The sequence below is a fragment of the Dermacentor silvarum genome, chromosome 6 (assembly GCF_013339745.2).
Source record: "Dermacentor silvarum isolate Dsil-2018 chromosome 6, BIME_Dsil_1.4, whole genome shotgun sequence".
Lineage (NCBI taxonomy): Eukaryota > Metazoa > Arthropoda > Arachnida > Ixodida > Ixodidae > Dermacentor > Dermacentor silvarum.
Genome location: NC_051159.1, coordinates 92656863 through 92684792, shown reverse-complemented (window position 1 = coordinate 92684792; position 27930 = coordinate 92656863). Strand labels below are relative to the sequence as shown.

Sequence of the window (27930 nt, the reverse complement as noted above, 5' to 3'; positions counted from 1 at the left end):
TACTGCAATTCTGACTAACCAATAAATGCGAACGTTACGAAAGAGCAATTTTACTGTTTGTTACTTCGCAAATTGGAGTTGAGTAACTTGAGTGCGCAGAAATATAGTCCCTCGTGCAAAGCTATTTATCTTTAAAAAAAATAAATAATTAGCATTATTTTGTATGTATATTTGATGAAAAGCAAGACTTTAGTTTGAAAAGCTAAATAAATTGTCATTTGATGCGGAGAATACTTGTGCGCAGGAACACGCGCTCTGCAATTTGTGAGGAAGACGCCGAGAGGTCGCCATATTGTCACATGTCTAGGTTTTGGGCTCACATGACCTGTTGTTTGGCCCCGTGATCACTCGCTTCCTGGCAAATTCAAAACATTCATTTCTAACCACATGGATATGCTGGATCAAGCACTGGACAGCAAGTAAGCGGATTTTCAGTGAAAATAGTGCTCACGCGAGACGTGTAGGGAGCCCCGTCGGAGGCGACAACAGCGTAGTAGCAATCTGGAAAGCGCCCCGTGATAGCGGAACATCGCCGGGTCGGGGGATCGGACAGGCTGAAAGGCCGTGTCCATCGCTTCCGGGGCGTGAAAAATCAATTAAGTATCTTGCTTGCCTTATGAAAATTAAACGGAAAGTGCGCACCGCATGAATTAAGTCGATTCGAGGGTTACGTGGGCAACTGCCGATTCTCTTTCCTGCCAGCAGAATTTGCACTCTTCGCTTTTCGCTTGCGGCATATCACAGTGAAGTCTTCGGGGAGTGGAATTTATGAACGTGTCCCACGAGTAATAGCGAGTGTGACGTTTGACGACTGTCGAATGCCTGTGACTTATGCACCGCCCTCAGCGTTTTAACTCAACAGAGCGGCGCGTCTGCTGGCAGGCGACCTCGACGTTTTAACGCCCCAGATATATCGGTATGGTCTGCGATTTTCGTAGCCGCAAGCGCCGTCATACGTCTTTCTTCTATTTTTTTAGTCCCGTTTTTGAATACGTGAAAGCCTCGTACGGTGGCGCACGTAGTGCTTTAACGCCATCTGCATATCAGCGGAGAATGTTGTCGGCGTATCGTCGCCGTCGGCGACTTTCCAAGGCAGACGAGCCGACCGTAATGTGGGAAGCGAATGCCCTACGCGAGCAGAATTATGTTTCGCCCATTCGGTGTTGCGTGAGCCGTTGTCTGCACTGCGAATGTCGCGACTCTTGGCGATCGAACTGTTTTACGATCGGCGTAGGTGTAAAAAAGGACACCTGCGTTGTGGTCTATAAGTGAGAAAGGGATCACCTTTTGAGAACGCGCAGCTGTGAGCGATCGCAGCCTTCACTTTCCGATACGCGTAATGTTACGCGGATGGTTCGAAGACTGCGGCACTGCTGTCTCTAGACTGGTTTAGCTTGATGCATTCACGTGGAATAGATCTGCACCTCGACGACGTACGACTGTGCGTTTCGTGGCAGTTTCATTCATTGTGAAAGCAGTGCGTTTCGCCGCTTCCGTGTGACGTGATTTGGTATTGCACGCGCGCACGGTAGTTCATGATCCTTGGGCTCCTTGCTTTATACATGTGATCCCCCCTTCCCAGGAAAAAAAAAAAAAAAGCAAGAACAATAAAATAACGCCCTTTCTTACGTAATCGTTTTCTTTGTTGTAGTTCCCAAGACAAGAATAACGATTCAGCTTCAGATGATGCATCACAGATTCATTCTGATGGTAAGCAGTGTATTTGTCTTTCTAGTATTTATAGCGTGTAGCATGAGGTTTGGGATTAATGCACTCTCGGGAAAAGTAGTAATTACTTTTTGTGGTCATGGTTATTCCTTCGTTATGCCTCAGTTTTGAAGCTTGTTGTGGCCTTATAATGGCTGTAACCTTTAGTAAGCCTGATTAATAGTCTTGTGAATTTGCATGCATTTGAATGTTTGTGTTATGCCTGTCTACTCATGCTTCAATGGTGCTTTCAGCTCAGGCCTCCGCAAGTTTGTCATCTGATTGGTTTTGGTTGAAACAAGTTGAACTCATAAAATGGTGTGTGTGTGTGTGTGTATATATATATATATATATATATATATATATATAGGTCTGTTAATAAAGATATTTCTGCTAGGATGTTCTGTATATTTCTCTTTCTTCTAAGATTTGTTCATAGGATGGGCATAAAGCAAACGACAATAGATTTACTTAGATTTAGATGCACGTTAAAGAACCCCAGGTGATCCAAATTATTCCCCCATCACGGCGTGCCTCATAATCAGATCGTGGTTTTGCCACGTAAAACCCCCTAATTTTTTAACGATAGATTTGTCTAAGTTATTCACTAAGCTTCCATGTATGCCATAACCTTTATTACAGTATTACCGCCTTCCTTTGTACAACAGCCATTACAGCGCAACCAAATTTCTGCTGTATTGTGGGCATTAGGCAAATTCAGACTACGACTAGAATGCTGTATTCACAGACAGCTTCACCACTGAACATTAATAGACCCAATTAATTTGACTTGTAAAATAATGTTGCTTGAATTTCCTGCTGCATGCAAAATTTACTGTGCCGAGATATTGAAATCTTCGCTCCCATTGTTGTGAGCACTGGTCGATCTTGCTGGCACTGTATCAGAAATACAAACGGAAAAGTCTGCATTTTTCACTCGCCACTTTAATACAACATAATTAGCTTGACTCAGCTGGTAAATCAGAAAGAACCACCACCTCAAATTTGACTTTTTCTCGGGGCATGGTCCGGCACATATTCACTTAAGATGCTATCACTGCATCCTGTAGACAGTGTTAAAGAGAATATCTTCATACTGCCATTTTGTACCTTGTATTTTCGGAAACCAGTAAAATTTCTAATAAAACTGCACATGATAGTGCAACATAAAGGTATAAAAAAAAATGATGCACCACTTATATAAATGCCAAGACAAACCTGGGAAGGTTATTCTGCAAGAGTCCACCTAGTGGACTGTCTGTTTGGACTGTCGCTGATTGGCTGCAGCTGTACAAGCGAGAAGGAGACTAGCTGGGGGCACCTGGCTCCTCCTCAATCGTACAGCTGCAGCCAATCAGCAGCGACTAAAAGGGACAGTCCACTAGGTGGACTCTTACAGAATACCCCCTCCCCCCCCCCCCTGCGAAAGGGCCTGCTACTAAGAACAGAAAGCTAAGGCAGATTGGAATAGACTACAGCACTTGGCAACCATGAAAAGTGGTAAAACTTCATTCTGCTGCATAAACAGGCCACCCAGTGTGCACAATTGAAAGATTTACAATAAGCTTGAAGGCAATTTTTTTAAAGTTATTATTGTTGGCACTGTGAGAAGATTTGTAAAAGCCTTTACTCCTCTAGGTAACATGCCTTCACTTGTGCACTAGGTTTACAGTGCTTGTGCTGGGCCTTGTGGGTGCTTGAAATGTATAGTTTTTATGTCTGTGCTAGACTCAGCTCAATTGCAGGTGAAAGGACGTAGTTATTAGAAACTGGCAGAATTGAGTATTTGTGTGCTCCAAGCCGAGTTTGGCAAGTCATTATGCTGTGATTATCAGATTAAACAGCAATGTGCTTCAAATAACCAAAACCAAGGATTTGCTAGGTTCAAGGTTAGATGGGTTACAGGTGTAATTAGCCAGTTTGATTGGTGAGCAAATGGCAGCCATCTGATTTAAGTGACACTTCAACCTAACGACGATAGCGAGAGTCTCGATGGTGGAGTGGCGAGCATTCTGTATTACTGCATACAAATGAAACCCAGTGACAATAAGTAAATTGGAATATTGTGCATGACATAGGTGATGTAACAGTGCTGGTTGATTATAACTTCAACATGCTGTAGACAGTCCTTTTCCAGTGAAAACAGATTTCACACATGTAAAATCAGCCAGCAAAACTGCTGCGTTACTAGAGTTCAGTTTGTCCTATCTAGGCTTTATTTGTCCATAATGGTACATACAAACTGCAATCTGGAAACTGGTCTGAGCAGCTGCAGCAGTTCTGATGAAAAAAACAGAAAGCAGCTGTGGCCTGAATTCGAAAACATTTCTTATATGAATGAGGGCATCTGAAGTGCTTGAGAATAGGTGATTTTTTTTTTTTTTTTTTTGTCTCTTTGGTGCACTGCTGGATAGTGACAGTTGTTGGAACTTGAATGCATGCTGTAGTTCCTGAAAATAATCTTGAGCCAGAGTAGACTGCCTCATAAGAGCAGGGGCTGTATTCTCCAACATTTTTTCATTTTATATTCTTTTTTGTCCTTGGTCAGTGAAGGCTGGCTTGTTGCCAAGCTTTCGTTATCGCCAGTATCAGTCACTCGCTGCAACATGTGATAAATGAATAGGAGAGAAAAATAGTCCTTACATAATATGGCCTCATAACAGTGCTGTAAAAGAGAGACCTATTTTTGCCATGGTTACCTCTTCGTTCTTGACATGTTAGTCTTATTTTATTATACTGGTAACGGGACGTCCCATTGCCTTTAGTGACAACAAGTTGCAAAGAAAGACATGAAATGGGAAAAACAAGCTTTTGTGATACAGTTATAAAGCTTGTTTTCCCAGCAGGTTCTTCCTTTGCAGCGTTCTAATGCCATGAGGGATGGCACATAATGGTACAACAGGAATCATTTGACTAACACACAGGATGATGGTCCCCTATAATAAAATAGTTCCTAATATTAAATTTTGTCATAGCTTTCAGAGGTGTTTCTAAATTGGTTAGCCTTACTCGCTCTTAGGTTACTTCCGTAGTTGTTGTACTTCGACATAGGCCCTGTGTTGTGAAGCAGAACGTAGGCAGCAATCACGTGATAAAGATTTACACAGTTGCTAGGTGATCTTCTGACAACTGCAAGTTCCTTCTTTGCCTGCAGGAATAGATTGCAGGATGTCAAAAATTGCATGTCCTTGTAGGCGTGTTCATTCCGGCATGCTTCTAGACACTAACGTCTGCCATGCTGGCGTATGCCGGCACTGCTTTCATGCCTCGTAGTAATCTGCGCAGTGCCGGAAGGTGTGGAAGTGGACAGCCAGGCCGCGGCTGCTGCTATAGCCAGTGTTGCACCACAGACCCTCTTAGACCCTGGCATCCAGTACCAGTTTCGGACCGAGAATGGCCAGGGCGGGGTCACCTATCGTGTGGTCCAGGTGGCCGCAGCGCCGGAAGGCACAGAGGCTGCCAGTGGGCAAGTGGTCACCACGGCAGCGCTTGTTGGCCAGCAGGTAGCACAGGCCATTATCTCCAGCCCCTTCGCAGCCACCACAGCCAATGGAGGCTCCAGCCCCACTGCGGAAGGAGGTCAGTAATGGTGTGCTGCACCTTTTAGTAGGCCAGCGTTCCCATAAACTGAGTCCTGGGAAACTGTAGGACCTTGGGTCAGTCTTGCTGTGAGTGGAAAATTTAGAAAGCTCACAAAAACAAAAGCTGGGTGGCAACACTGTACTGAAATTCGAGCACTAGCTTCTGGCAATCCCATGAATTCTCACCGTGTATGCTCAAAGCTTGCTTACATTCAAACTTCGTTATAACGTAGAGGGCTCTATCAAAATAATGGCTATCACAATGTAAGTGAAATTCCCCTTGAAATCCCCATAGAGATTCATGCACTTAAAACCTCGTTTTAATGAAGTAGAATTGACCTGCCAGTGGATATAACTTTCTAGATTTGTGTCTGAAAATAAAAAATACCTGACCCTTGCACGCCAAATATATCGCTTTTCGCAGAGTTATGCACACATTCGGTACAGAAGTTCAAAACTCCTGCACATCTGCGCTGAATATGCTGCTGACCAACACTGGTCCTTCTCATCATTGCACATTGCTGCGCATTAGCAGCGGCTCATTATGGCCATTGCACTTCTCTCTCTCAATGCAGCGCATTCCAGGCCGGCGCAGGTAGGTTTGGCCTGCGAGATCGCACCACTACAAAGTCGGAGTCCCTGCTTAGCTGCGCCCAATTTGCATGATGTACCACATTGAGAAAGAGAAGTGCGGTGGCAATGATGGTGAGCCACTGGTTGCGCATGGCAGTGCGAAAGACCAGTGCATCCTCTTCTATTTTTCACTGTGGTGTGCTGCGTTGGCTATTATAGCTATGCGTGGCATCAGTGCATGCCGGCACAATCTCGGAGACCACAAGTCGGCGAAGCCGCGGGAGAGCGGTGGATCAGCCTAGATCAGCTGTGTAGTTGGCACGCCATGTTGTGTGCCATGTTTTGCTCACTTTGTTGGTGTCGCAGCACGCAAACTGTTTTCTTAAGCTACATCGCCCTTTCGCCAGTTTCATGATGCTGTAGACAAGCCAAGTGGAAAGTAGAAACGAAAGACCACCGCATTAGAATAGGAGGAAGCTGTCGTAAAGGCAGTCACGTCAGGTGCTAAGAAGTCGTGTGTTGCACACGCCGAAGATTATTTTGCTGTTTTATGAAAATTTGATTGCATACGTTGTACAGATTCCGAAGGTGACATTGCCGTCTTCTTCTATGCATGTTTAAAGTTTCGCAGCCCATTGGCGTATAGTGCTAAAAGGCACAGGGACGGAACAAGGCAGCGACACATGCAGTGCTGCGTGTGTGTCTCCCTTGTCCTGTCCGTGTGCTTATAGCGCTACAACTAGTTCTCTGTCATGCAGTACCGACAAGCTCACATTGTTGCGCCCATTTGGCAATTTTACTGTGTTGATAAAAAAAGATTATGTGGTGTTGTAAGATGACTAGCAACCTTCAGGTGTTGACACATGCCTTGAATTGGTTCCAGTTAAAAATGGTATAATTAATTATTTGGGGCACATTTCAGGAATTGAGGCCTCATACTGTGAAGGCGAAAGAACAATGTTTTAGGTACTTGTTCAATGACGGGTAGCGGATGTTTTTGTAGTGATAGCTACATTACGCCAGGTTTTCGCCTCTTCGCCATCGCCACACTTTGAGCCGTGGCTGCACTGTGACGTCACACCACGGGCCTCGATTCTCCGGCGACTCGGCTCGTCGCGGTCGCTGCGCGGCCACCGCTCCTACAGGCACGCGTCGGCCGCAGCTGGCGCGCTCGCCGCGCCCTCTGTGTGACGTCACACCACGGGCCTTGATTCTCTGGCAACTCGCCTCGTCACGGTCGCCGCGCAGCCACCGCTCCTGCCATTGGTTTTACCCGTTAGTTGACCACAACGTCTGTCCTTTCTTAATCTAGTGGGAAACCACTAAGTTTAATAACAACATGCCTAACTACAAGCGAAGCTTAAGCACAGCCGGGGGTCTGTAGCTATCGCTACTCGACTAGGTTTAACCAGAGCTAAACCACAGCCAATTTTTTTAACCTCATGGAGACTTTGTGTGAACGTTGCTAAAGTGTGGTTGATGGTACCTGTGAGCATCTCATGCTAAATGTGCATATGAGGAGGAGTTGAATGGACATGTAATTCATTTTCAAAAGTCCCTGGGAAACGGTGCACACTAATTCCGCTGTTGCTTCTTTCTAGGTCAGTTCTATGTGATGATGTCACCCCAGGATGTCTTACAGACTGCTCCAAGGACATTAGCACCACGATCCCACAGCTTCAGCTCCAAATCAGAAGGAAACAGGACAGCCAGGGATGAAAGAAGGAGAGCAACACACAACGAAGGTACTTACTGCATTCCTGTTATCTCCATCACGTCTACTCCCCCCCCCCCCCCCCCCTTTTTTTTTTTTTTTGCTGCTAGTTGTTTTGAGTATTGTCAGATGTTTTTGTTTCGGGGGGGGGGGGGGGATAGCTATTTAATAAATGCATTGCTTCTCAGGAGCCCCAGTTATGTGTGCCCTGTTATTAGTCAGACTTCATATATTGAACGTGGGCAGGTTGTCACTCATCTTCTTTTCTAGTGTGGCTGTGGTTCTGCATAGCTATTCGCGTGGCTCACTGCATGTGCAGCCCACGCACCCGGTTTTAGAAGTAATCTGTTGCGTGTGCATGCAAACACTGAGTGAGCTGAAATAGTGTGGCATTGTGTGCTGTCATCCTGCACGTTCAGTGCTGGAGGTAGCTTAGTCTTGAGTTTCAGAGACGCGTTGAAGTGAGAGGGGGGTAGACGAAGCATTCGCTCCCCGCTGCCAGCGCTTTTCATGATAGCGTCGTCCCACTGTGGGCAGCACTATCAGCCGCAAGCGCGGCTGGCTTCGCTTCATACCTCCGACGTGGAGACATCATCAACGGGGCATGAAACCATATCTTTTGTCACTGACTTTCAAATTGAACAAAATGAATTTCTTTCTCTTCAAATTTGCTTTTTCTGAATGTCCGATAATCCGAAAAATTTTGCAGGTCATTCCGTGTGAGAAAAAATTAATCTGCATCTGTACTTATTTGCAAAAAAAGTCTAATTTTAATATAACGAAGCAAATCGCAAATTTTGCCTGCGTCACTATATCAATGTTTAACTAAATTAGGTGCTCAACAATGCCGAGTGGCATGATGACGCATGTCTGCAGTTTCAACATTGCATGTTTCTTCATGATTTAATTTGTGCTGAATTAGAGATGAAGCACAATTGTGAGTGTGAGATGTAATATTGCAGTTGTCTTTAATGTCAACCCTATTGTTCTTTGCAGTTGAGAGGAGGAGGAGGGACAAGATTAACAACTGGATAATCAAGCTTTCTAAAATCATTCCCGACTGCTCAAGTGACCTGAACAAATCTGGGCAGGTAAGGCACCTCAGTCACTTTGCTGGCCTAACCCTTTCCGTGCCATGCTGTTATCCCGAATTGCGACCAAAATGGCCACATTTTTTTTCTGTGGAATTTTAGAGGAAAATTATTGCTGGCAATGTTGTAAGTACTTATTTGTTCAAGATCTCAATCATTATTACGAAACTGAAGTTTAACAGCACTACAGTCGAATCCGCTTATAACTATCCCAGATATAACAATCTCTGGGCTGTAACGACCACATTTCAGTGCATTTACGATTTTCCAACCCTGTCTACTGAAATTGCAGATAGTATAACAAACGTTTTTAAAATCGGTGCACTGTTACAACAAATGCTTCGAACGCGGTCACGGCAAAAAGAAGGTGCACGCAAAGTACAAAGGCACGGAAACGCAACAAAACTGGGCACACAGCAGCACATGCCCCGCTCCAGCCCAACTACGACGATGATAGGGCCTTCGAAATGAGTGTGCAAGTGACTGCCGCGTGCAGTTATCGGAAACTGCCCAAGAAGGTCACTTGCGGAGGCGTACAACGTAAGCAGCATGGAACGGGGCATGCACTGGCGCCTGCGCCGGTACGGTATCGGATGCCGCGGCGGTGGTACTGTCGTTTCTGTGGAATGGTCCGTGCTGCACCACTTAAATTATACTCCTTTTTCAATGATTTGGGACGACCATCTGTCTTCCACCATGGGAACAACGGCCACTCGAGCGTTCCTATCGTTACTGTCAATATCCATGCAGCCCGAGTCAGCGAGAACGCTGCACCACGCACTGCTGCCACCAAATCTGGTCCTCGGACCAAAGTGTTGCCAAATTATAACTGCTGACGCCAGCTTCAATGCAGTTAACTTTCGGACATTTTTATGGACGAGTCGATATTAACTACTGATATAACGACTTTTCAGGGAACTATTGAATTCGTTATAACGGGTTCGCCTGTGTACCATATACTGTGCAATAGGTATGAAAAGAGAACATGAAACTCAGTGTTTGCCTGCAGAGTACACTTTGAAATAGAGTTAAACCTCGATATAACGAAGTACAGTAATCCCTCGTTGTAACGAAGTCAGCGGGACGACAAAAAAATTCGTTATAAGCAGTAATTTGATATAAGCGACCACTCGAGAAAAGCTAAAGCAGTCGAGCTTTAATTGCGCCACAACTGCGAGGAAGTCAAAATACAATCTATTCAGTGAAGCACCACTTTATTCAGGTGAAAAAAAGGCAGTGAGCTTTGGCTGTTTCAAGTTCCTACTGCACGCGAGCAACCCCTGCTCTAATTTGACCAAGCATTGCACGAGGCCCTGGTCGCCGCCCATGCATTCAACATTATTTCGCAGCAGGCGTAGGTACTCCCGCGTCTGCACCATAGTTGGCACTTCATGTGGCTCTTCGTCCGCCGGCACTTTGTCCTCATCACTTTCACGCAGAGACTGACGAAGCCATTTATCACTGTAGACCACAAAAGCACACGCGAGGCACGCCTTACGAAGCACTCCGAATAACACACAGTCACATGGCCTGCAGCACGGATCCAAACGCATGCGCCGTTGGCGCCAAAGTGACAGAATGCGGCGGGCGACGCAGAAGGCAGGAACGACTCCTGGAGAGAAAGGCAGTGGCCACTTTTATAGAGTGGGGGGGGGGGGGTGGAGGTCACGGAAGACTACTAGAGTGTATCACGCTGGAAAGCACCGCAAATGCCGTGGCTCGAGTCTGAGGTTGTGTTTGTTGTGCTCAAAAAACGATTAGCCGCTCATTGTGGGTACATAGCGTGATCGTGAAAGCTGAACGGTTTTGCAGTAGGGGCTTTGCATTATCTCTGGGCAATTTTTTCCCGAGGTGTGCAGCCATGAAGTTTGCAAAACGAGAGTTTTTCGGCGCACTGTCGCGTCCGCACCATTGACAAATGTGTAGGAACAAAATTACATGACCCTACCACGCATTTAGACCGTTTGTCTAAAGTTGGATGGCTCGAATCGAGCATGACCGGCTCAAGAAAATCGCCAGGGAAACACCAGCTTGCGTTGACCCGTCATGTTGACAGCCTGACTTGCCGCTGGCGACACTTGGATTTTTCATGTTTTAAGCAAGTTATCGGTCACTTTGCACCGTAAAAAGTGCAACGAAGCTAGGGGCGGTGTTTTATTGCAATGCAGGCCGATTATTGCGAGCGGCAGGCAAATTTCTAGACCGGCTTCCCTAAAGTCGTCTTCCCGATTTGTTAACGTAGCTCCTCGCGTTGAACATGGCACTTATAATCGGAGGGACACTTATTTTGTGCTTTTCGGCATGTTTCAGCGCCAGAAGTGCTCTTTAGAGCGGTAAAACTTTGCTCATCGAGCGCACCCCATGGAATGCTACGGCGCAAGTCTGCCCACAGTCTTTTGGCCACTTTTCGGCATCCAAGAGACCGCAGTTTTCTGACATCACAAAACAACAAGAAAACTTTATTTTCGTGTGTATTTTATCACGGGGGATACCAGCGATGCGATTGCGACCGAGATTAACGATTCGGACGCGCTGCACCATGGAATTTGATAGCTTCCGTTCGCTCCGCAGTAAATAGCTGGAAGCACTCGGCACTCGCTTGGTACCAGTTACTAGGCGGTCATCGGTCGTGGGTTTGGTACTTTTGTGGCCTGTTTTGTGCCTGCATGAGACTAATTCGTCGGTGGTATTAATTTGACACTGCATGCGCAAAAGGGTCGCCACCGCCGAGTGGTGGCGTATCTCCGCTCGTCACTTCGCTCTAAGCGGGTCAAGCTCTGAGTGTGCTTCAAGTAATGTGTCTTAAAATGCATGCGTTTGGGTCGAGACCGGAAGCAATCTTGAATTAAGCAATATTTCGAGTAAAGCGATTTTGTTATAATGAAGAATTACTCTATTTAAGGGGGGACACGGGTCTTTGAGACCGAAAAATCGCGTAAAAATGACTTTTTTGAAAACATTATTTTTGGATTCTACAGTGTCTGATGCATTATCTCAGAAATTTTCACGCATCTTGGACCAATATTTTAGTCGTAATGAGGTCTTGAATCACGTCGGCGAGCAGCATTTTTACTGATGAACGCGCAAAAAACGGCCTTTTTCCGTGATGCGCAGTTGCCGTTCTAAGTTTCCGATCGCAGCCATCTTGGTCTTGTTTGAAAAAGCCACTCTTCTCGTTTAGTTTTCGCGCCACCGCTACTCTGTGCGCTGAATGGCTACGAAGAAATAGCCCGCAAAAAAGTTGTCCCGATGTGCAATTCCATTCGTCGACTGAGGCGCGTGACCGTAAGCACGCCATGCCATTGGCGGATTTTCGCCGTCGTCTGCTCGGGCCGCTCAGGCGTGCGAAACTCGGCACGAAACGATGTCAAATTCGGTTTTCTAGATGCCGCGAACGGAAGAAACGAGGGGTGTTAACTTTCGAAAGTGCGCAGTAGCTTTGAAAGATGCGCTCGGCACGGCGGCCAGCCGTGCTGAGCGCCGCCGAAGCCTCCCCCGTGACTGCGAAATAGGCTTAGCAGATGAAAGCAGTACTGACAGCGGCCTGTGTTCATGCGGCATTCGAGCACAATTACTGCAGCCTGACGATTTGGAGCAGGTGAAGACTTCAGAAAAAACAGCGAGGCTGCTTCTACACCGGCTACCAAGCGAAAATCGCATTTTCTCGCGCACCCTGAAGCCGCCACGCTGATGCCGCCGTGGCTGGCTCGGATGCGCTAGCTGGCGACGCGCTTCGTTATCGTAAGCCTCGATTCTATAAATACTCCGCTGTCTTGTGTAAAGCGCAGGTTACGGTGCCGCAGTGGGAAGGGTGAACGGGACAGCGGTCTCGCCTTAGAGATAGTTATCTCGTGTACAATCTGCGACGATGCCGCGTCGGCGCGGAGTTCGCGGCGCGTGAGCAGCGGCCGCCGTTCACGCGTGCACGCCGTTCCTCGTGAACTATCTCGCCGTGCACGACACACGGAGTACCGGTAATTGGCAAACAGTGACATTTTTTGCGATTAAAGATATTCATCTCGCGCGCGATCTACGCTGATGCCGCGTCAACTAAACGTGCAACCCATCCCTCGTGAACAATCTCGCTGCGCGCGAAATGCGGTGCTCCGGTAATCAACAAACGACACCTTTTTATTTATTTTTTTATTTTGCTATATGAAGTTAAATTCATTATGCTTGAAGTGCTGCAAGCAGATTGCTATGGGGCTTACTAGTCACTTCTGAATGTAATCATTCAAATAGCCTTACTGTATTGCACTCAGTAAAGTTTGTTTTCTTTTTTCTCATTTTTCTCAAAACATGGTTTTTGGTCACTTTGCTTGTTTGCTGCATCGATATCTTTGGACCTAGGACAGCTAGAGCTATTATTTTTTTTTGCAGCCCAAAGCTAAATTTGTTGGCAGGGCAACGCTGAGAGCATATTTTTAATTTTCAGCTTCAAAAAATTTTTTTATTTACACCTACATTTGCTCTTATTATTGATAATGTAAACACATAACTTCAATGAGCTGTAAATTGACGAATTGTTGTTCAATTTCTAATCTGCTTGCAGCGTTGCTATCCTTATGCACTGTAGTATCCAACTATATGTTTGTTACAACTTTCGCTTTAGCAGGTCAATTTTAATTGTTTCAGCAAACAATAGAAGGCAATTATTAATTATCTCGGCAACCACTATGTATATGCAAAATATAATTGGATATTTAAAATCAACACAAAAAACCGAATGAGCATATGCAGTTTTATCAAATTTCTTCAAGAAATAACAAAGTTATCTCAATAAACCATGTCCCCCCTTAACTTTTTATAACTTCTTGTCCTGAGAACACAGTGTATTTTGAACCTCAATATAACGAAGTGTGTTTACACACAATTTCAATATAACGAAATTTCACTGCCGCCGCGAGGGGATACCAAGGCATAAATGGAAACTTCGGCTGACGCAGATGGTGATATGGTTGAGTTACATGCGGCTGCTTGCGAGCACACCTCTCAAATTGTGCGTCGCAACTCGGAGAGCGACCACAGAAGCAGAGCAGCGTCATGTTCTGTATGAAGTCCAAATGCGATAAGTTCCTGTCACTCCCCCAGCACTTTATGCTTTAGGTGCAAATGGAAGCGTGCAAGGGTGAGCCGATGAGGATGTTGGCTTGATGAGCACTGTCTTCCCGTGCGAGTAAAGGCAAAGGTGGGATCGCAGCAACGTGATATAGTGCTAGAGCAGTGAGGGGGAAGTGAGGGACTGGTTGGCGCAAATCTTTTCTAGCTTGACTGAGTGCATATGCAGCCCATGCGCCCTGTTTTAGAGGTAATCTGCCACATGTGTAAGGGCTGCGCGAGCGGTGGTGGCATTGGCGTCATGCGCTTTCTTCCCGCACATTTAGCGCTGGAGGTTGTGTAATCGCTAGTTTCAGCGACACATTGAAGCGAGAGGAAGAGGAAACATCCGCCGCCCGTTGCTGGAGCTTTTCATGATAACGTGCAGGCAGCACTATCAGCCGTGGGGGCAGAGTGGACGTGAGAACATGGCTGACTTTGCTTCGTACCGCCGATGTGAAGATATCATCGATACAACAAGAAGCCATATCATTCATCACCAACTCTCAAATTCAACGAACTGATTTTTTTCTTTCTTTTTTTCTCATTAAAATTTGCTTTTTCTGATTGCCCGATAATCCGGAAAATATTGTGGCCCCTTCCGTGTAAAAAAGAATCTATCGCCAGCTGTGCCTACTAGTGTAAAAGATGGAATTTCAGTATAATGAAATTTCAATATAACAAAGCAAATTTTACCGACTTCGTTACATCGAGGTTTAACTGTACTCCATTGGGTCACCTGTGTGCTCCACAAAGACGCTTGGGTCACCTGTGTTTATGCTTGTGTGCCACAAACACAGTACGCCTTTCACTACATTGCCAGCCTCGTGCACCCCTGTCTAGTCTCTTTTCCACCCCTCCAAAACTTGACTCAGCGACACCAATGCCTGCCTTCCGGCTTTATGATGATTTAATATACTTAAATAGCAATGGTACAGACACTGGAGTGGCTGCATTTGCTCCACAACAGAATTGAATGCAGCGACGGCTACAGTAGTCCCACAAAGCCCAATACTCAGATTAGTTGAAAGGGGTGTTGCTCGCACTTGCCAGAAATTTCCAATAGACTGATCTTTTCTTTTAGTGCAGTAGAGGCAAGGGTGGTAAATCATAGAGTTAAAATTGCTTGTGCAGCTCTTAAAAATAGTGCATTTGCAGAGTTGCCAAACAGCTGGGATACCTATCATCACAGTTTTTATGCCACTTCTGCTTTTGTCTAATTTCTGCTTAGTACTACATAATTTTTTTTGTACTTCATGGACCATGTTTTCAGACATTTCATGTCAATTTCCATTCTTTCCACCCCAATAACATGGCTCGCATGCCTCATGTTATCGCTGAGCTATTTGGTGCAGCATGCGATAAAAAAAGAACAAAAGGAGATGGGATAATGAAATGGAATGTTACAAAATAGGGGCCCTATTCGCTCCTTTGATAACTGAAGGTTTACTGCAATTGGGTGTGTGCCTTTTTTGTGAACCTGTTGCACTGTTTGGACATTCCACTGTTAAGACTAAAGCATACTGTGGTGTGAGTGCAATTTTTATTAAGCACATCATTTCCTCTATGCAGCAATCGTCAGTGCACCTGCACAGCAAGGGGGGCATCCTGGCAAAGGCCTGCGACTACATACAGGAACTGCGTGCAAGCAGTGCGCGGCTGCCTGAAGTTATGAAAGAAAACGAGCGATTGGCTCTGGACTTAGAGCTGCTGCGGCAACAGTGCGACCAGCTCCGGGCCACCAATCAGCTGCTGAAGGCCCACCTAGAACAGAGTGGCATCACAGTCACCGAAGTGGTCGAACACACATCCTAACAAGAGCTCTTTGACGGCCTAAAGAAGGTATGCTTATTAGCTCACCATTCCATGCCTTGCCGTCGCGCACTGGGGTACCTGTCATGGTTAATAAATGTTTAAGTGGAAGCGGTTGCCATGCAAATGGTACATTTTTATGTAATAGCTGTTATAAGCTTTTTCCCCCTACTTGAAATGATCTTGTAGGTGGCGGTTACCATGTTTTAAGGGGGGACGCGGGGATCAGATCGCGAAAATCACGAGAAAAATCAGTTTTTGGAAACCCCGCATTTCGGTATCTGCAACGCCTAATCTACGCTGTATCAAAATGATTTGGCTGGAAACGCACTAAAAGTGCCCGAAAAAAATTAATTTGTCAGTGCGCAGGGCGAAAAAACAGCTTTAAATCGCGCAAAATCACCGCACTTCACGGAGCCATATCTCGTATTTCCCGCCACCGAGCGCCGCCATCTTGGTATCGTTCGAAAGCTCAAAGTTTCGCCGTTCCGCTTCTCAATTCGTCGATCTCCGCCATCTTGTAACAAACGCACAAACACAAAAGAATCGCGGGTCTGCTAGAGGTAGTCACACGGGCCCTCCGATGAAAGCGGTCCTGCGATTGGCTGCCGTGCTGAATGGCGTCTTCCCATTGGTTACTGCTGCGGCAGCGGGCAAGATGGCTACCGTAGTTGTTCGCTTCGCAAACCATGCCGGCGTCTTCACTTGACACGCAGAATTCGGATTTCTGAGAGCGCCCAGTTTAGTTAAGGATCGTCGCTTGTTGGAGAAGAAAGTTTGGACGAAGCACGTCTTCGGAATACGGAAGCGCAAGCCTCCTACGGCGACAAAAATACGGCGATTAGCGGAGGAGCACCCGACTGAACGTGCCGCGCTACCTTGCACCGTGGATTACGTGCCGCGCTATCTTGCACCGTGTGACTCAAGCAGCGAAACCGACAATCGCCCTGTGCCATCGGTACCGATAACGCAGTCGACGGAAGACGCGCCAACGGAAGCTCCCGCGCCTCGGCGTATGGCCGCGCGAACCAGCCGAGATCGTATCGACGCGGGTCGAAGGTCACCATCGCCGGCGAAGACGGTGTACTTAGTTTGATGCATCGTGCGACATGAACACACCGCCTCTGAGCGAGCCCCAACCGTCGACGAGCTACAGTGTAATAACCGAAAATTCACCGGACAAATAGTCGCCCGAACGGCGCACCATTCAGACGCGCCTCGAGCCGCGTTTCGCGTCAGCGGTGACGGCAGAATCGCGAGCATGCAGCGTGCGCGACTCCCTTCGCGCGATGTCCGCAACTGAACGGAAGTTCAATTTGATGTACTAGCCAGGCTATTAAATTTTCAAAGCCCACCAAACGAAGAGGCAAAGGTGCAAGAAGATGCTTGACAGCAGTGATGCCAAAAATTACCGCCCTGATGCGTTCTAATAAACCTGCACTGCTTGCAAAACTTTGCAGCTCGTTTTCTCAATAGTGTTTTTTTGGTCGGTCACCTCGCTCGTGGAAAGCATAGCACAACAATGGCTGGACCGATTTTGATCCAGTTTGTTTTGCTGTGATCCATGAACTGTGCTGCACATCAAGACAGTCTTGAAATGTTCATTTATTTTTCCATTATTTAATTACTTCACAATTACTGCATGGCTCTATGCAGTCAAACACAAGTTACATGCATGTCATGTTGAGTAAAAAATTATAAGGGCACTAAAAAAAAAATCTAACGCTGTCTTGATATAGATTAGACATCTGGGCAAACATACAAAGTATTCCCAGTTCCGTACCATGTTTCGTTACTGTGCCAGGCTTTCCACGAGCAAGGAACTTGTAAACTTTTGTAAATTCTTATAAAACAAAAACTAATGAAGATATCTTAATGAAATTTTGGATTTGTCCCTCTGTTGCAATGTACAGCTTGTGTGCCAAATTTCAGCCCTTTCTGCCAAGAAACAAAAAAGTTATTTTTCATCCCCTCCTCCCCCCTTAACTGCCTACATGACGCTGTGAAAGCTGTGCAAGTATTGCTGTCATAGAGGCCTCACTATGCGCTTTTCGCAGGGCAGTTGTTTTTGATCTGAGACATTTTCTACGAAAGATATACTTCATATATTACAACTGAAACTGGCAGATGCAAGTTTACATTAAATCATGTGTTGTACCCATTTGTGCTTCCAGTATCCTCCTCAGATCCGAAGCCCGCTCAGGGGCATAAAAACTTTTGAATCCGGTTCATATTACCGACTGGTATATTATGAACGTGTTCTTCATTTAAATACCCTGGTTAGATGCTGGAGGCAACATCTCCATGTGAATGGAGTACGTAAGAGTCTCTTCATGATGTTTGTCATAAAAACCGTTTTTATTGGCCAAAAGACATAGATGAAGATCTAACTTGGCGTGGTACGCTGGCTTGTTAATGCTGCATCCTCTATTTTTGTGTCAACTCACAGTAATTGAGAAGTACTTGATGGTTGCCTGTCGTCATCTGTGATGACACAATGGCCTAGACCAATTTGGTGGAAATTTTCACAAAAGCTTACAGCAGTATTGCGCCTAAGCCACTTTGTCACAATTTTTGCACACTTAAGACTTGAAATCATGGTTGGATATTTTATCTGAATCTATTTACTACAGTAAAAGCTCGATGATACGATCACGGCTAATTTGAATTTCCGGATGATACGAATTTTTCTGTGGTCCCGGCCGAGTCCCATTACTTTGCAACGTGCTAGAGAACGGTTGTTACGAATTGATTTTCTGCCTGCGTCGGTTGATACGAATAAACGCCGCCTCACCGACGGCCGCGAAAGAGAACAGCGCGCAGTCATGCGCTTTCTCTTCTTCTCTTTTGGTGCGGAGGCGCGGCGCCGGACAGCGCGGACTCCGCGACTGGGCACGAAGAGCTTCTTGAAGCGGTGGCACTTTTGGTGCTTTTGTACTTTTCCTCCTTTTCTGCGAGCCGTCAGATGGAGTGGCTGCTGCGCTTCGGGCCGCGTTCTTTGTGTTTGCGCCATTTTGCCTAGTCGCAGCGAACTATGGTCTCGCGAGCGGAAAGCACTCTCCTTTAAAGAGAAATTAGACATTCTTCGAAAGGTCGATGAGGATCCCAAGAGGAAGCGGACAGAGTTGGCTAAGGAGCTAGGCCTCGCAACGTCAACACTGAGCACAATTGTTGCACAGCGAGACTATTGTGAAAAACGTGCTTTCGTTCAACGTCAACGCGAAGCAGGCGAATTCGAACACGCTTATTTCGAATGTACTGCGCACCGACAATGCTCTTAGCAGCGCGCCAAATCACGCGGCGGCGCCTCCGACCGGCATTGCTCCGACACTGCCACAGAGCAAAAGCTCAGGAGAGACCCCTCAATGCCGCGCGCGAAGGAACGAAAAATAAAAACAAAAAAAAAAATCCCCCCGGCGGAAATTTCACTCTCTCTCAAATTGCAAGGTCGCCGTTTCTGCATCGCGCCGGAACAAGCGTGTACGTGCCGACTAGAGTGTTCTAGACAACCGTATTCTAGCACACAATAGTGCCGACGTCTCAGCCACGCGGATAAAATGGCAGTGAACCCTTCTTCTCTATTTTCTAGTCACATGCTGACCTTGCACGCTGCGGCAGCAGCGCAGAGGGAAGCAGCGGCGGAGGCACAGTCGGGCCAACGAAACTGCCACGCCCGCAAACGCTCGCTTCCCGATAACGGCAAAAAACGAAACTTCAGGGGGCGGCTAAAATAAGCTGGCGCCAGTACGGCGGTGGGCGCGCACGGAGTCGAAGGTGAGAGAGCTACGAGGGAGTTGAGAGGGAGGGCGAGGGGAGCCACCGAAGCGGCGGAGTTGACGCGGCCAAATCCGCTTCCCTGCCGCCCTCCTCCCTCACCTTCGACGGTCTCCATGCGCACCCGTGTGCCGGCGCCGCCCGCTCGCTCCCTGAAGCTTCGTTTGCTGTCGTTATCGGGAAGCGACCGTTAGCCGGCGTGGGCAGTTTGTGGCCCGCGCTTGCTATGCGCTTGCGCGCCGCAATATTTCACGACTCGCACCGTTCGTGCATCGTGCTATGGTGCACGAATACCTCAAAAATACCTCCTTTTAATTCGAACAAATTGTCGGGCCCCTTCGAGTTCGAATTATCGAGATTCGACAGTAGTTTTAATTGTGTTTCGATGATACGAATTTCGGCTAATACGAATATTTTTCGTGACCCCGTGAGATTCGTATCATCGAGCTTTTACTGTAATAGGTTCAATTCTCTGACACCTTTCATGTAATACAGTTAAACCTGGATATAACGAAGTTGACAAGTTCCCGAAAAACTTCGTTATAAAGAGGATTTCATTATATGCAGGTTCGGCACGAAAATTCGAAAAAGAAACCGTATTTACTCTATTCTTACCGCTTACCGATGGCATCGTATAAGGCCCGTTTATAGTCCGACGTTATCGGCGCACGGGCCAGCGTCGTTTGCGGCCAGCCGAAACGCTATCTTCTCTATGCTCCGACGCGCGCCGTCGGCTGCTATCTTCAGAGCGTGTGCAGAGTGATCGCAAGCCCGCACGCCACTTTGAACGGCTGTCTGCGACCGTCGGCGAAGCGGCGTGGGCGCCTTTATTTCCTCGCACGCAATGGCATTGCGGGTCAGCGCGACCAACGTATACACTGTATAGTATAGACCGTTTTTTCATGGGCGCCGCCATTGCGTAGGCAGTGGCGTCATCTATGGGCAGTTTGCATGCTGGCTTGGGCGAACGCCAGTGTTGTATGTTATGGTTTGCGCTCAGCGGCAGTTTGTGGTGGTTTTTTTTTCGCACTCGCGCGGTCTGTTTAGCATGAAATGGCGTTTTCTACGTCGGGAATGGTCGTGTGAGGTGTAGTGAAGGAATTTAAGTCTGATTTAGTTAAGCGGCTGGAGTTTATGCTGACATTAGGGCGGACGGAGCACCCAGTGCGAGGTGTGCGCGTTTGTTTGAGCTTACAATCGGCCTCGGATATCAGTTAGGTACAGTAGCCGACCAATTTTCCGGACTTCGCGGGGACCCTTGTCAACCTTCTAATTAGATCCATGGTAGCTGCCCCGACTGGTGGTTAGAACTGTTTCCTGAATTTGTGCAAACTCAAAATATGTTACAAATGCCCGATTCCCAGACCAATCAAAATAAACACACAATATTTGAAGTCTGGCGAATCAAAGGAAAAAACCACGCACTCACCCATGGATGCAGCACCACGCCATCTCGTCCATCCGTCCGCTGTTCCCAGTTCCTCGGGACTCCCTGGGTCGAAGGCTCGTTCTTCTTCGATGTTCCCAGTTTCTTCAAGGTTCCCCGCTATCGCTGTTCCAAGTTGTTCTGCTGGAATCCCTGCATCGAAGGCTCATACTTCTTCGTTGCTCCCAGTTCCTTCGCTGTTCGCTCTCAGGACTCCTTTGGTCGAAGGTTCATCCCACCGCTGCCACCAGTTATCTCCTTGGAGGCTGCGATGATCTATCTCACCGATGCCATCCAGCAGTTATTGGATCTGGCAGGCGTTGGTTGCGGGAGTTGGGGAACGTTGAGGCGGACTTGGGAGAAACAGGAGGGTTTATTTACATTATTTACAGTGAAAATATACAAAGTAATGAATAGTCATACAGTGATCGACGGCGGGCAGCAAATCGGACGCTGCGGCCCGAGGCAAGAAGAGGAATCATCTCCCTCTCCTCGATTTGTCGCTCTTTTAACCCCTTCGGTCTCTCGAAGTCTCTCGCAATTCCTCGAAGTTCATTGAGGTTCCTCGGGGTCCTGTCATTTTCGGCCAATAGTCGAGCCAGCTCAGGTGTCGTCATTTTCCTCTCCTGGTATTGGCCCGTGCAAGTGCCGTCATATTCGGCCAATGGGGACGCTCCGAGGGCTCCATTGTCCGATGGTTGATTTTCCTCCGGCGTTGCCTCCTCGGCTGGAAGCGCTCAGCTGAAGGAGACGGGATGTTCTCGGAACGACCCTCCAGTGCGGCAAAACCACTTTGCTCTCGACCAAGGCCTTCAACCTGGAACCGTGCCCATCTCCTGTTGCACTTTCGGGAAGTGTCAAGCAGGATGAGAGGCAATAGCTTGACGTGAGGTGCAGGAGGGGGTGTGTCGCCAACCTGTCTGACAGGTCCGGTAGCGTTGTTGATGCACCTCGGCGCACCATAATTGGAAGATCGCGCGACGTTGGTGGGGAAACTTTAGTGATTCCGGGAAAGGGTCCGTATCTAACAGGGCATACCGCCGGAACACCCAAGTGAGGCAAGCAACATCCTACCGTGCCTCTCAGTTGTACTCCTGTCATGTAACCTCAGTGTAAGCCCCGTAAACCAACATAATGGATGTACGGACTAATTTCTTGATTGTGGCAGCTGATCTGGTTGTGGCATTCAACGCCAAGCACGCTGAATGCACCATAGTGTAGATAAGCTTTTAGTCTCTGTGCCTCTGGATTGAGCTATCATGTACAGAAGGCACTGTTCATCTCCACGTTAAAATACCATGGCCCAACGATGAACACTGAATTCTAGAGGCACATGCCACATAACGTTCACCTACGGTGTCTGTGGCTTATCAGCAGACGGTACTTCGAGCCACATGCTCGCATATTTCTACTAACAGACTAAACCCTGTACCAAATTTCTTCTCGGTGGGTTTTCTTGGTTATTTGATAAATGTAGATTTTTTTCCCCCACATCCGTGAGATATTAGATAATGAGTTTTTACTCTTGTAACTGAATGGCAAGAAACTAATGTTTCTCATTCTACTTTGAACCCTGTGCCCTGTCATTCTGAAAAATGTCACTGTAAGTGATTGCATCAGAAGTTGCAAATGTGCAAATGCTATAAGTGTGCCACACTATAAATATACGACTACTTTGATGAAGGTCTTGTCCTGGCTAAAAAGTTAAGAGTTGCTTGCTTCATACGCGGGTTCATTTCTAGATGATGCCTGCAGCTAAATGTATGTTCCGTGTCTGCCACCATGGTCATGCGTGGCACTGGCTACCACTCCCAGTGACTAGGATCTAGCACAAGTACACAAATTCACAAGAAAGTGGTTGGAGAGTGAGTTGCAGCCGTAGCTCAATTTCTTGATCATTGCACACATAATGCAGAAGATGTGGGTTCAGCCTCCGCTGGCGGCATGTTGTCTTTTTGTCCATATTTTTTTCCCCTTTTCCTTATTATTTTTACATTTCATTTAAAACTACAATTAATTGACGCTAACTAGAGGTTGAATTACCTTTCAAGTTGTTTTAGTGTATGCATGTGTGTTTGAAATTAAAGAGACATACACATCGTAAAGGTCTGCTTCAGTCAGCAATTTCTTAGGGTGCGACATGGCAACATGAAGGCGAGTTGCAGGCCTTCAGGTGTGGCTGTGCAGCTATGCAGAGCACATTACCATATGTCGCACCTGAAAGCAAAATTAATCTGCAGTCTGTGGCCACACTTTGTGTGCTTCATTTGACAGTTATAGCTCTGTCACTCTTTGGTATCAACTATATGGTAACGTGGCAATCTTCTGCCTCGCAGCTTCTCCGTTTTCTATGTGGTGTAATACAGCAGTGCCGAAACTCCACAGTTTAAAGAAACTTGAAGGCTTTGCGAGAAGAAAATTTGGAAGGTGATTCAACATCTAGTTGACGGCAATAAAAGACAATGTTTTCCTGAGTTCTGTGCGCAAATTGGGTGGATGAACCATATAAATTATTGTGAGAGCTGCGCTGAAGCGACGACAATTAATTGATGCCAACTAGAGGTTGAATTACCTTTCAAGTTCTTTTAGTGTATGCATGTGTGTTGAAATTAAAGAGACGTACACATTGTAAAGGTCTGCTTCAGTCAGCAATTTCTTCGGGTGCGGCATGGCAATATGAAGGCGAGTAGCAGGCGAGCGAGCGCAAGTCTCGATCAATGCCACTCCCCCGACATACTGAAATTTCCCTGGCACAAGAGCGATGTAGCGCTCCTCCATGTGCTGCAGGCAGAGTCACTGCGCATGGCACTCTATTGCGTCACCCCTAGTGTCCCCTTCTGTGAGGGGAATAGGAGGAGCATTGCACTTTAGACTGTGCTACCTTTGGAATTGGCCCACATTTTTAGACTACGCTATCTCTTGGATTGGCCCAGGAAAGAGGCTAGAAACACACACACCCAATACTGAAAAGGAGGGGTAACTCCCTAAGAATGATTGTCTTTAAAGTGTGGTAAATCTGTATCTACTTGTTTATTCTGCATGCATGGTTTCCTCAGCAGCCCTGAATATGAGGTAATGGCAATGAATAAACTCACCGTTTCAGTTAAGCTGATCTTGAATCTTTAAGCTGTGCAACTTTGGGTCTCAGGTATTTTTTTTTTCTATGTTCTGACTGCATCTATCTATTCTTGCAGCATGTCTATGAAGAAAAACGAAGCACCCAAGTGATACGTTATGATCCAGCTTTAGTGGGAACCAACCGGCTGCTGTGCAAGACAACTAGGCTGTCAAGATCCAGGACTTAGACAAGGTGCTTGCCGTCACAAGGTGTGACAAAGTATCTTCCACTCTGCACAGTGTTGAGGATTCCCTTCTCCGTGCTTGGCCTTTTGGGAAGGAACAGGAAAGGGTTACATAAAACGGCTTCTGGTGGTTCAATGTGCCTGACGTGCAACCGCCCTCTTTCGTGTGCATTGAGAGAACTTTTGCAAAGTGATTTATTCTTCTCTTCCTTTTGGATGCTGTCCTGGGCTTGTGTCATAGTGCCCTGCCTCTGCTACGAAAAGAGGGCACAGGGAGAACACTTCCATTTTTCGTTCAGTGAGACCTGGCTCCCTTGTCTTCGATGATCGTGGTTGCGCGAGCAGGGGAGCCACAGTTTTGTGTGTGTAGTGATCAATGTTTCTTGGCCTTTTTGCCTTTGTTGGCACCGCCTGATTGATGAATTGAAAAGCACCATGTTCTGAATAATTGCATCCACAAGAACCGCATATTGTTTTTTGTTTTGTTTTTTTTTTTTTGTGCCAATGTATGGTTGAATTTTTACGTGCAGTTTGTTATAGAGAATCTTAATGCAAGAGGCCTTCTAGGTGGCTTATATAAATTCAGCTTCTATCATTTAGGAAGCTGTAATATTAATAAGAAAGGGTTGCAGCTTCATTAGGCTTTGTTAAGGCAGCAAGATGCAGTGTGAGAGAAGCATAGTACCTGCGTAGTGTGGTTGCACATTGCATCTAAGTTGGATCTAATGCACCTGTGGAGCATTTGAAAAGTTTAGTTCCAGGTGCCTTTGCGTTTGTACTGGAAAAGATGCTGGCATCTAGTCATTGCTCTAATTTGTGCCTGCATGAGTATGTTCTGTTGATAGTATTGTACGGAGGTCGGAGTTACAGTAGCAAATTGTGAAGATGATGCGATTGCCTGTTTACTGTTGTCTCTGCCACCTTCTTCACTCTGTGCTGCTTTTCTTCTGTTGTTTGGTAGAGTTGAGCCTTGGCGCATCTTCAAAGTATGTGTGTTCATGTTGCTCCACCATCTGAAAGAATGCTGGCGTGAACCAAATAAAGGTACCAGACATCCGTAAAGTGTTTGCGCAGTAGCGTTACCTTTTGTATCGCGTCATGTGAAAGCACCTGCAATGAGCTGCTCTTGAGAGGCGAGTCATAACATATGCATCATTTCTCCTGCAAGGCTTTGGTGATGGGACATTTTGTGTGTGTGTGGCCAGTGCGGACAGTGGTTTTCATACTACTGCCTAGCCTGTGGCAGAAAGCCTTTGTACATTGTGCCGAATGCTTGGTACCTTTGTAGTGTGCATAATAGGCAAGCCTGAGTTGGCTGAAGTGTGTGTTGGCTGTAACCCCCCGCCCCCCTTGAAGCGCCAAATTGTCGGAACAATTCTGTCATTACTGTTTTAGCATAGCTTAAATGTACTGGCGTAGACTTATACTGCAGTACCAGGTGACGTAGATAGGAAAGGCAAAGGTGGTGATGACCTCTCGTGACGTAGTGTTCAACTACGGATTCAAAATGAAAGCCGTGGTGACTCCTTGTTTTCCGCACACTTCTCACAGCCGACAGACTTTCCCAAAAGATCCACTCAGCATAGTCGCCATTGCAATAAGAGCTCTGCATATTTCCTTTTAAAGCTTTCTCACAAGAGGTCTCCACCAGCATTGCTGCTCCTGTGTAAATCTTTCTGGATTCCGCGTTATGTTTATGTTAGTGCATCTACGCTATGCTAAAAGCTCTATATTGTCAGCAGTTGTTGCACAGAGCTTCATCGAATGTTGTGACACAAGACTTTTTAGCAGCACAGTGAATAATTTAGAGCACTTGTTTTTTGTACGTTGAATGTCATGAGAGTGGGGCATTGATTGGAGAAGCACTTTCGTACGAGCTATATTAGGCAGTACAGTTTGTCATGAGCATGTCTACTCATCATTTTTTTCCCCCACTGTTGTCTGTTCTACAAGTTTACTTGTGTGTGAGAAAGAACCTTTGCTGATGTAGGCTTGTTTGTGAGCATTTCACTGTTTACTTTATTTGGGCATCTGGCAGGTGTAAGGCTGTTGTGCTATGTTCACCCCTGTGTTGTAGCATTAATGCTTTCAAGCCTCGTTTTGTTTCTTCCTGTGCCAGTGCAACACATTGTTTTCAGAAATGAATTTCAATAAATGAAACCTGGTGGACTACAGTGCGAGCACATAGTGATTCTGTTGTTTCTCTGTTTTAGGAGGCTTGTCTTTGAATTTTCCAAACAAATGGTATGGTAAGACGTAAATTCATTTTTTGATTTGTAGTGAAGCTCTGTTAATAAATGTTACATTAAGTACATATTTGGTTTCATAGTTGGTATTAAATGGGGTGGGGGGCTGTCGTGCACAGTTATGTAAACGTCTGTAACTATGTCCTTGCTTGAGAATTCAGTGTCTTCACAGTGGTAACACTGATGTTAAATTATTGCCGCAACATGTGTGCAATAATTTTGGTTTTGCATTCATTAGGCAGTCAAACCCATTTATAAGAAACACTGTAATAGTAATAGCAAGAAGTGCAGCAGTTACATCAATAGCTTCTTACTCTAGGATCACAGTGAAAAGCATCACATTGGAAAGGCGTAATATACAGCTAGTTACCATAATAATCAATGTTATTGGCACTCCCTGTTTGATTACACTTCTTGCTCACCTAAACATGTTAATGCTTAAATAGTGGACCGGCAGAAGCAAGGGCTAGCAGGCACAGGCTTTCTTTATTTTTCGTGATGCAGTGCCTTGGCAGCGTGTGGCTGGTGTTGTGCATGGCATTGCACGCTTCCTTAGCCCAATGTGTTAAGCCGCCACTGGCACGTGGTCCCATACATCTTTTTGGACGTGTTTATGGAGCTTCAGCCTGTGGCTTCCTTAAGTGCTGTTACTTATTTTTTAGGATTTGTTGACAAGATGTGCATTGCACAGACAGAGGAATTATGTGCCAACTGACCAAATAAAAAGGGCCACTGAAATAAAACCATGGCAATGTTTTGTTTTTATTGGCTCATAACTTGGTGCTATAGTAACTTCGGGTAAAGCCTGAAGTAAGGCAGATAAAGAGCTTGGACTTATAATGGTGTCACCGAGGTTCTGGCTTTGTAGCCTTTTTTGTAATTTTTTTTTACTTTGTGCTATTTTAATGAACCCTTTTTGTTAACTGTAGAATACTTAGATTTAGGTGCACATTAAAGGACCCCAGGTGGTCCAAATTATTCTCGAGTCCCTCACTACGGCGTGCCTTATAATCAGACCGTGGTTTTGGCACGTAACACCCCATAATTTAATTTTTCTTTCACTGTAGAATAGCCACATTGTTTACAAGGTGGATGCTTATATTTGCTTCCATTAATTTCACTTTGGGTATTCATTACTTTGGATGACCATTGGTGCTCTTTGGTGTCACTTCTGCTACGACAATGCTGTTCCGGTATCAAACATATTACAAGATTGGTTTGTGGTAATGCAATAGTATCAAGTTCATTCATGCTGCCATTCTATGTGACTAATGGTAGTGTTATCCACCAAGCATGTATGTAAATTAACAACAGAGCTGGTGTGTTCAGAGAGTTCTACCTTGTCCCTATTCTTTTACGGATATTAATTTTGTAGAGAAGTCTGTTTTTGCATGTTATAGACTTCGTGGAATGGCAGAGCAATGGAGATGATGTAAACAGCTCACAGCAACATGAGCACCATATCTTGTAACGCTTGTTCAACCACAATTACAACGTTTATATCTTCCATCAGTGTTCTCACCGAATGATAAAGTAGGAGCCATCACACACTTACTATTATATTGTTGATGCATTTAAGCTAGCATTTACATCGAGCATAGTTATTA

The 27930-nt window shown here is 46.1% G+C and overlaps 1 protein-coding gene across 2 annotated transcripts; it reads left to right on the top strand.

The window, feature by feature from the left end:
- The first annotated feature begins 224 nt into the window (after nt 1-224).
- Nucleotides 225-27018, top strand: LOC119455709 (upstream stimulatory factor 2). 2 transcript variants are annotated; one of them, XM_037717134.2, is made up of 7 exons: nt 225-419; nt 1652-1710; nt 4981-5286; nt 7463-7606; nt 8572-8666; nt 15336-15605; nt 23970-27018. In XM_037717134.2, the coding sequence occupies exons 1-6, from the start codon at nt 388-390 to the stop codon at nt 15576-15578; spliced, it is 879 nt and encodes a 292-aa protein (XP_037573062.1). In that variant the 5' UTR covers nt 225-387; the 3' UTR covers nt 15579-15605; nt 23970-27018. The 2 variants fall into 2 exon arrangements, with proteins under 2 accessions (XP_037573062.1, XP_037573063.1); XM_037717135.2 differs by having other exon boundaries at nt 232-419; nt 4993-5286.
- Nucleotides 27019-27930: the final 912 nt, after the last annotated feature.

Excerpts from the sequence above, each read along its gene's own strand:
- LOC119455709 (XM_037717134.2), top strand. The coding sequence starts at position 388 with ATGGATATGCTGGATCAAGCACTGGACAGCAA. Across the intron at positions 420-1,651 it reads GATCAAGCACTGGACAGCAA|TTCCCAAGACAAGAATAACG; the intron begins GTAAGCGGATTT and ends TCTTTGTTGTAG. Across the intron at positions 5,287-7,462 it reads CAGCCCCACTGCGGAAGGAG|GTCAGTTCTATGTGATGATG; the intron begins GTCAGTAATGGT and ends GCTTCTTTCTAG.